An 8,945-nucleotide genomic window follows, 5' to 3' on the forward strand; every position below is an offset into this window, starting at 1 on the left:
TTAAAAGTTAAACTAGTTTTTTTTTTTTGGTACAAGTTAAACTAGTTTTTTATTTAATACACAACTAGCTCTTACATTAATGGTCGGGGGTAATATATTAATACAACCAGACATGAAGAGTGAATTGTGCAGATCGGATTTCCTATTTTTCTTTACATGGGTGAGAGATTCGTTGGTAACTGAGGTTAATTTCCTTCTGGGCATTTGAGGATGAAGGATTAAAATAGTGATTATTTCAAACAGCCTTGAATATGTTAGAAGACTTGTAGGATATTATGTGGCATGATTGGACTGATATAGACTGCAGGACATTATGCAAGGATTTTTTAAAACCCCCCCTCCCCCCCCAAAGGCTTCCACCTTTCCTTTTCCCCCCGGGGGGGGGGGGGACCAACTTCCACATTTCCATCGTATTTATAAAAAGAAGTGAAAATAATCAAGCATTTGGTTCAACCGGTAAGGAGTTGCATCAACCTAATTTGAAATCTCCAATTTAAGATTTGGGAACCCAATCATGTTAAATACTTGCCGTGAGAGCTTTGTTATTCTCTGTGATCTCATTCAGCTCGATCCAAATTAGAGTGAGGCAGGCCCAAGTCATGTGGCGGTCTTGCTTTTTTTTTTGAGTAGGCAAGCAGAGCTTGCAGGCAGGGATCAAACCCTGATAAGGGCCACCAACGGACGGCTACCATGCCACCGCGCCACACATGTGCTGGTGCAGTCTCGCTACTTCAAAGAACTACAAATGATATGAAGTACGGGCAAATAATTCGTTTGGTTTAGAGTAAATGCTACATACGAGAAAAAATGTTTAAATGTTACAATAAGGTAAAAGAAGATGAAAGAACCACATCAACAGAATAATAATAACAGAAATCAGTTAAAAGAAAAATGATATCTAGGCTTTTATAAATAGGCTTTTACTTCAAAGACACTTGCTAATTCGCTTGGTTGGAGGGGGAGGAAAAGGGAACAATTTTTAATGGATTTCCATTCCTCTCCCCTTTTCTTTCCTTATTTTCTATCAATTAAAATCTCTCATTTCCTTTCCCCATATGCAAGGACTAATCTAGTCCTGTTAATTCCTTGTTTTAATGCCTTTGTTCCTCTCCCTCTCCTACCTATTTTTAACTTCCCGTCCGTTGAAATAGTCCTTCCCATCCACATCTGTAACAATTAAACTTAGAATGATTTGGTTAAGAAACAAGACTTCCGACAGCAAATCCATAGCTTGCTTATAAAAAGTAGGAAGTAAGGTCATTTTCGTTACGAAGTATTAAAAATGAAAGATATGAATTGAAATTAAGATTGAGAAAATCTACTAAAAGAGTAGTTAGCATAAGAGATTACTTGTTTTATTGGATTAGTCAAACCTATATATAATTGGGGAATATCATTAGATGAAAGGGTATTTTCTAATTTTCCCTTTATGAGTTTGTTTAATATCATGTAACAAACAATCTCTCATACTAAGTATTCTTTTAATAAATTTTCTCAATTATAATCTCAGTCTCTATTTTTTATTTTCAATGTTTCATAGTAAAATGACTTAAAGATGGTTTTGATGTTGAATCAAATTTATAGTGATCTAAAAATAATATATGCAATTCTAGAAGCAATTCATAGCTAGCTGGGATTGCGAGGGAAGTCAAAGGGAGCATGGAGTATTGCCGTACAGATCATGCTTTTGACACTTGAAAAACGGTGTTTCCAGCGGGCAGCGATGTTATTCTTCTCTATTCATTATTTCATTCAAAGTACTATAAATATAATAATATAATTCAATGAACAACCTTTCAAGGGAGTGAAAGATTCCTACTTTTATTGGTGCGAAACAAACAAGAAAATTATTCATATTTAAGATTCTCACGTTACGGTAAATCATGGGCTGAGATGATGCAGCGTATCTTAATTATTGTTTTAATTAATCACAAGTTACTTTCATACTTTTTACACTAAAACTCAATGGGAAAACGGGTAAAACGCTTCTCACTTATAACAAAAGTGCCTAAAGACCCGTATCCTTAAACAGGTATAGCTCATCTCTAGTTGTATGCACCATATGTTTAACCATGTATAAATATCTCGTATTTTGTATCTTCTTTTTTTTTCCCTTTTTAATTTAAAGACAGCTTAATATTACAAGTAGGATCGAACTCACAACTTCTCACTTATAATAAAATAGTGTCAAGGCTGTAAAGTCTTTGACTCATGTTTTTGTATCTAATTGAAGATATATTACACACAACTACAAAGTTAATTATAAGAAATATGATATATTTTTCTTAAAACACTATAATTATCTTCCTTAATATCCTTTCTCTCTCTCTTTTATTTGATTGTGATTAAGGGAGATCCATGGGAGTAATTTAGAAAAAACTGATAAATATGAGAAATAGGTCTTATATTTAATATCAAAATCAACTCAATAATTAGGTTTTATATTTAGTACCGGAGGAGTAAATTTTAGATATCTATGCACAATTAAGCTTTAGATCAGGCACTTTTGAATGATTTTCCCAAATTTATTTTAGTTTAATATATCTGCGGGTCTTATTATATTTGCCGTGTGCAGCCAAAGTCTGTCATTGACTAGAATCACAGAATAGTTCCACACATTTTCTTGGAAGGCTCCGGATGAGAAAATTCGGGTTGTGAAAAAACCCGACAACTTCAAGTTTTTTTTTTTCCCACATAGAATTTAAATATTAATTCAAATTTGAATTGCTCTGGGAAAGTTCTGCTATTTTATGTATTCCCAACATTCAAATTGTACACCAGCTTGCAAGAAAGATCACAGACATATCACAACTTGCAAAAAAAAAATCATCAAACATCTCAAACCAAATCAAAGTGCCTTTTGTCTCATTAGTCATCTATTCTGCCTTCATTTAGTTGGAGGATAATTAGGAGTATCAAAATTTGGTATATTATAAATGAAAAAAATCACCTAATAATACATAAAAATAATTTAATATAACATAATATTATTGGATACTGAATAGGTATATCAAAGAATAAATATAATAATAGAAAGTTAGATTTTTCAGTTACTCATTTTATGAACTTCCTATATAACTTGTAAGATTGACATTGTTACCATTTACATTCAAACTAACAAGGTTTCGTGCACCGTTTGTTTTTCTATCTGCGTTCACATGAATTTCGAAATGTTTGGCCTCTCTGTCTGCATTTGCATGAATGTTGAGACTATCCGTTTCTCTGTTTGCGTTCATATGAATTTCGAGACGGCCCGTCTTCCTGTCTGCATTCACATGAATTTCGAGACAAGTGTTGATGAAGAGTGTTTTTTAGTTTTTATGTTAGTTATCAATTATTAATTTTGAATTATTTTTAGTGAATATGAGTTAATAATTATCTTCTAAAAAAAGAAAAAGAAAATAACCAATGCAAAAAGGGAGGGGACAATAAGAATGAGGCGTTGTGGAAGGTGTGTTTTGGAGATATAATAATTAAACATTAAAAAAAACCTAAATAACTAAGAGAAAATATGAGCAAGAAAATATTCTTTTCCTTTGTTTGGTGGTTTTTGCCGGACGAGACAACCTGCTCCCAGTTGTTGCGGCTGTTTGAAGAGAGAGAAAGGCTTTTTAATAGTGAGAGAGAGGGGGAGAGAAGCACAGAGCAGCTTCATTTTTTCTTTTTCATAGAGATGGCGACTGCTGCTTTGAAGATGGGATCTCACTCTCAGACTTAGACTTCCCACCACAATCACTCTCTCCTACTCCTCACAACTACTCTCCATTCTTCTTCTTTTCTGCATCGTTGTCTCTCTCCTCTTTCCTCGCCGTTTTCTTCTCCAGGTACTTTTCTTACCTTGCTTGTCCCTCCTTTACTCACTCTATTCTTCTCCATTCGCATCTCAGTATCTACATGTCGTGTTGGTCTCTTGCCATTGCATTCTTACTATTTAAATGCGGTCTGGGTTTGCTTTGTTTTTCATTTCGGGGATGAAATTGTTGTAATTTTTTGCTCCTGAGGATCACCATCGGATGTTAAATTTACAATATGGGTCTTTTGTCTCTTTCTCGAAGTTTTCTGGTGCTGTATCTTGATGCTCATTGGATGATGAAAGGGAGAAAAATTTTGCTTCTCGAAACAAATGTACATTTGAATGAGGGGGTTTGTCTCTGTTTTGCACACTGCTTTACTTTGGATCTCGGAAAATACTTGAATTTTGAGGTTTCCCTTGCTTGACCTGGAATGTTCAGAGATCTAGTCGGACCACGGCTCCCGAATTTCATTTTTACTTTGGATCCACTCTCTGGTATCCTTAGGTGTATTGACATGGTTTGTAATGATCGTGGAAGGACAAGGTGTAACCAGTGGCCGAATTAATGTCATATGTCCATTCGTAGTCGAGGAAAAACTACTCACGGTTCAGTAATTTGAACCTGAAGGTCTATAAACTTCTAACTAATTGACTAACTATTTCACAGTTCCCTTATCTATATTGAAAGATAATGTATATTTGAGCTGCTATCCGTAGGTATAATTCAGTATAGCAAATAGATAGCCAATTAATCACCTAATTTTGTTGGAACTTTCATGACGTGTTGTTAAAGAACGAAACAGGTGCACTTACTACTATAGATGACCGCAGAATTTTCTACTCACTTACTTTAATCATTTCCAGTAGATCAAAAAAGTAACTCTATTCATGTTGTTGCTATTATTCTCTTCTCATTATTGCCGAATTTTGATGGTGATGTACTTTTTTCATAGTGTTTCTTGTTGGAAAATAAAAATTAATGTCACTTTCTCAATTTTAACCGTGGTGCCTTTTAATTAATTTTAAATAACATTCTTTTTCAAATTCTGGGCAAATTCATGGGCATATTCAAAAGGGGAAATGATCCCCCCCCCCTCAAATCTATTGATCCCATTTGGGTAGATTTAAAAGGGGAAACCCTCCTTCTCTTCCGCACGTTTGGCTTGGCTCCACTGCCTCTCCACTGCCTATAAAGTATAAGGATCAAAGTTGAAATGTGCGAGAGAGACAAGAGAGACTAAGAAGATGAGACAACGGCGTCGTTTCAAGGCAGTCGAGCAAAGCCAAATGCCTCGTTCCCAACTTTGATCCTTTAGCAAATGATCCTGTGGTTTCAAATTTGGCAGTTGACTTGGTTGAACTTTCAACGCATAGCAAATAGTTCTATATATGTACTACGAAGTAAATGAAAAAAGGGTTGCAATGGGTACTTTCAGATTTACAAAATCTTAATGAGGTCAAAATGGGCAGAAACAAGATTCCTAGGAAAATATAATTTTCCATTGGGTCTGCTTTGGAATCGATTTTCAGCCTCATACCTATAAAATGTACTCCCAGGGGCCAAAAGCCCTGCAAACCAAATAAAGAAAAATGCTATTTCCTTGTCCTCTTCCCCAGCCCATTTTCCTGCAAACCAAATGGGGCTAAGTAAAGAGGATGAATTGATTTGGAGAATTGGTGGAACTTAAGACAACAAAATGTGCGGCTTTGCTACTAGATGAACATTTTGTAGATTTTTTGTTTTTAAGCAGTTAGTGTAGTTGGTATTCAAATATCGGTCACTTTATATGGAAGGGGTTATTTTCCTAATGTTGAATGTTGAAAGTTTAGTAGGTTAGTTGCCAGATTGTGTTGGAGAATTGATAACTTTGGTTTTCTCTGTGAAATTAGACGTGCCTGCTCATGAAAGTATGGAATTAAGTTTACTTTCTGTTTCAATTATCTCATTTGTCTCTCTGTTTGCAGTTTTGCTTTGCTACCTCTTTGGGACAACATTAAGAAGGCTGATGGGTTCAAGATTCCCATCTCACCAGCTCAGCAATGGCCTATATGTGTCAGGCCGGCCTGAACAGCCGAAAGAAAAGGGACCAACAATGAGCTCTGTTGCCATGCCATATACTGGTGGTGACATCAAGAAGTCAGGAGACCTTGGGAAAATGTTTGATATCCCCATGGATGGTTCAAAATCTAGAAAATCTGGTCAATTAGGTGGTGCTCCCTCAAGGACCGGATCATTTGCAGGCGCTGCTTCACATTCTGGACCTATTAATGCTGGAGCTCGTGCTGGGTACACTACATCAGGTAATCTATCTGCTGGAGGCATGACTACTTCAGCCTCAATGAAGAAAACCAACTCTGGTCCTTTGAATAAACATGGGGAACCTGTTAAGAAGTCATCTGGACCTCAATCCGGTGGAGTTACACGCCAAAACTCTGGTTCAATTCCTCCTGTTCTTCCTACTACTGGTCTTATTACATCTGGCCCACTAAACTCATCTGGGGCTCCAAGGAAAGTATCAGGTCCATTAGAGTCCACAGGATCAATGAAATCACAAAGTTTCTCTGTTGCTCACAATCCAGCTGTGACCACTCTTAGCCCAGATGATGAATATTCCTTCAGGAGGAATTTCCCGAAGCCAATTTTGTGGTCTGTGATTCTGATTTTTGTTATGGGATTCATTGCTGGAGGCTTTATTCTTGGAGCTGTCCACAATGCTATTCTTCTGATTGTTGTAGTAATTCTGTTTGCTGCTGTTGGTGCATTATTTACATGGAATAGTTGTTATGGGAGGGGAGGCATTGTCAGTTTCATTTCTCGTTATCCTGATGCCGAGCTTCGAACTGCTAAGAATGGGCAATTTGTGAAGGTTTCTGGGGTATGTAACTTGATTAATATGGACATATATTTATATTGAATGATTTACTTTGAAAAAAGACATGGAAGAAAGGGTATGATTAGGCAGATGTAACCTAGTTCACCTATCCCTTTGATTGGCTTCCTGCTCAATGGTGGATGAATGATTTTTAGGCAACTGATTATCCTCTGATAATCATGATTTGAATGGTTGGCTGGAGTCTCTTGTGTAGGGCTATATTATTCTGGCAGTTTTGTATATTCCAATGTGCAAAAGAGAGAAATTCACAATGATTTGTTGTGCCTTTTGAAGGTGGTTACCTGTGGTAATGTCCCTCTTGAATCATCCTTTCGGAAAGTCCCTAGATGTGTTTATACATCTACAAGCTTGTATGAATATCGAGGATGGGGTTCAAAACCTGCCAACCCAAAGCATCACCGTTTTACTTGGGGACTAAGATCAGCTGAGGTGAACACAATAATCTCTTGACCTTTTTTCCTTTTTAATATGATGAGCTTCTCAAACAATTTTTCTTTCCTTAGTTTAGGCATATATAAAGTATAATGGTTGCATATAAAGAATAATGATTGCTTTTAGGGTTACTCTATATGGATTGTTTGTGGAAGGGGTTAGATGTCTACCATTCTGATTGATTCATTTTGGTTTTGCTAATATTCTTTTCATCTCCCTGTCTTGAAGTTTTTTGGTTTTTTTCGCGGGGTGCATACCTAATGATAGAGCCTCTCTTCTCTTTCGAGTTCTCTATGATTACATCATGGTATAAGCGTTCTTGGGTATGGATAATATTAGTTGAGTATTGTTCCAAGGATAGTGTGCTACCCTACTTGACTTGTCTTTCATTGTGCCGGAAGGGGAAGGGAACCCAAGGTTTATTTCTATAGTGCTAAGTTTTGGTTTCTAGCTTCTTGTGCGACCTTTGATTACCACAAGCCATTGACAGATGTACTAGGCTACAAGCCATTGAGAGGAAAAGAAGGTATACTATGCTATCCTTTGATTATTACTCTCTATTGTTACTCAGAACCAAAATAACATAATTAACTAAAGTAAGCGTTAAAAGGGCTCTTTCTTGTTAGAGTTCTCTCCATATAATTTATGCATGCATATGTCAATAATATGTTGGCGCATTTGGCGCATATGTCAATAATATGTTGGCGCATTTGGGTTCATGCTATTTCTAATTTCTGATGGTACAAGTTTGCCTTGATTGGAGCAAACTATTGTGAGAACATTTAGCTGCTGCTGTCAAGTGTGTATGTGTTGATTTGGAAGTTTTAGGTTTAATTCTTGTCGACTCGAATTTATATAATCTTATTTCGCATGTAGGCCAGACATCCTTGTCAGGATATGGAGGATTTGTAGTATAACAAACATGTGACTTTTGTCTCTTAAAAAGTTTACCTTGGATTTATTTAATGCAGAGGCATGTGGTGGATTTTTACATCTCGGATTTTCAATCCGGATTGAGAGCGTTAGTCAAAACAGGTTATGGTGCAAGGGTGACTCCTTATGTTGATGAGTCTGTTATAATCGATGTTAATCCGTCCAACAAAGACATGTCCCCAGAGTTTCTCCGATGGTTGGGAGAGAGAAATCTTTCAAGTGATGATCGTGTAATGCGCATAAAAGAAGGGTATAATACTTCTTCTGCTAAAAAAGTCTGAAAATTTTCATATTATTCATTGATACAAAGGCAAACTGCTACACCTGGTTGACATTGATACCTTTATCAGTAACATTCAATGATGGTAGTTAAAACCTGTTCTATGTGCCAAAATATGAAAATATCCCTGGATGGGCAACAAGTCCTCATGAGACTGCCATTATTACTTGTTCAGGTATATCAAAGAAGGTAGCACAGTAAGCGTAATGGGAGTGGTTCAGAGGAATGAGAATGTGCTTATGATTGTCCCTCCAACTGAGCCTTTGAACACTGGATGCCAATGGGCTAAATGTATATTTCCTGCTAGTCTCGAAGGTATTGTTTTGAGATGTGAAGATACAACCAAGATTGATGTCATTCCGGTGTAGTTATATCACAATGTGCCCCAGAACACTGTTAGGCCTTCTTCTTCTTCTTCTTCTTTTTGCAAAACAAAAGAGAGAACATTTTGTTCCCATACCAGAAGTTGATGGTGATGGTTGATGATGATGTTTGTAAGTGTGATGATGATGATTCTACAGTTGACGTTGGTGATTTGTTCTCACACTCAACTCGTAGTTTGTTGTATAGCTAATGTAAGTTCTTATTCTTTTAGTTATATTTTTCCCCTCAA

The 8,945-nt window shown here is 36.4% G+C and overlaps 1 protein-coding gene across 2 annotated transcripts; it reads left to right on the forward strand.

Moving 5' to 3' along the window:
• Positions 1–3,614: 3,614 nt before the first annotated feature.
• LOC114745592 (uncharacterized membrane protein At1g16860-like) lies at positions 3,615–8,945 on the forward strand. 2 transcript variants are annotated; one of them, XM_028933748.1, is made up of 5 exons: positions 3,615–3,824; positions 5,759–6,669; positions 6,961–7,116; positions 8,091–8,302; positions 8,508–8,945. In XM_028933748.1, the coding sequence occupies exons 2-5, from the start codon at positions 5,800–5,802 to the stop codon at positions 8,698–8,700; spliced, it is 1,431 nt and encodes a 476-aa protein (XP_028789581.1). In that variant the 5' UTR covers positions 3,615–3,824; positions 5,759–5,799; the 3' UTR covers positions 8,701–8,945. The 2 variants fall into 2 exon arrangements, with proteins under 2 accessions (XP_028789581.1, XP_028789582.1); XM_028933749.1 differs by lacking the exon at positions 3,615–3,824 and adding an exon at positions 3,984–4,421.

The sequence above is a fragment of the Neltuma alba genome, unplaced genomic scaffold (assembly GCF_004799145.2).
Source record: "Neltuma alba isolate B1F8T4 unplaced genomic scaffold, ASM479914v2 tig00004724_pilon, whole genome shotgun sequence".
NCBI classification, from domain to species: domain Eukaryota; kingdom Viridiplantae; phylum Streptophyta; class Magnoliopsida; order Fabales; family Fabaceae; genus Neltuma; species Neltuma alba.

What these genes read in the sequence shown, in the direction of transcription:
- LOC114745592 (XM_028933748.1), top strand. Translation starts at nt 5,800, where the DNA reads ATGGGTTCAAGATTCCCATCTCACCAGCTCAGCAATGGCCTATATGTG. An exon ending in AATTTGTGAAGGTTTCTGGG is followed by an intron (nt 6,670 to 6,960) that starts GTATGTAACTTG and finishes TGCCTTTTGAAG; the next exon opens with GTGGTTACCTGTGGTAATGT. An exon ending in GGGGACTAAGATCAGCTGAG is followed by an intron (nt 7,117 to 8,090) that starts GTGAACACAATA and finishes TATTTAATGCAG; the next exon opens with AGGCATGTGGTGGATTTTTA.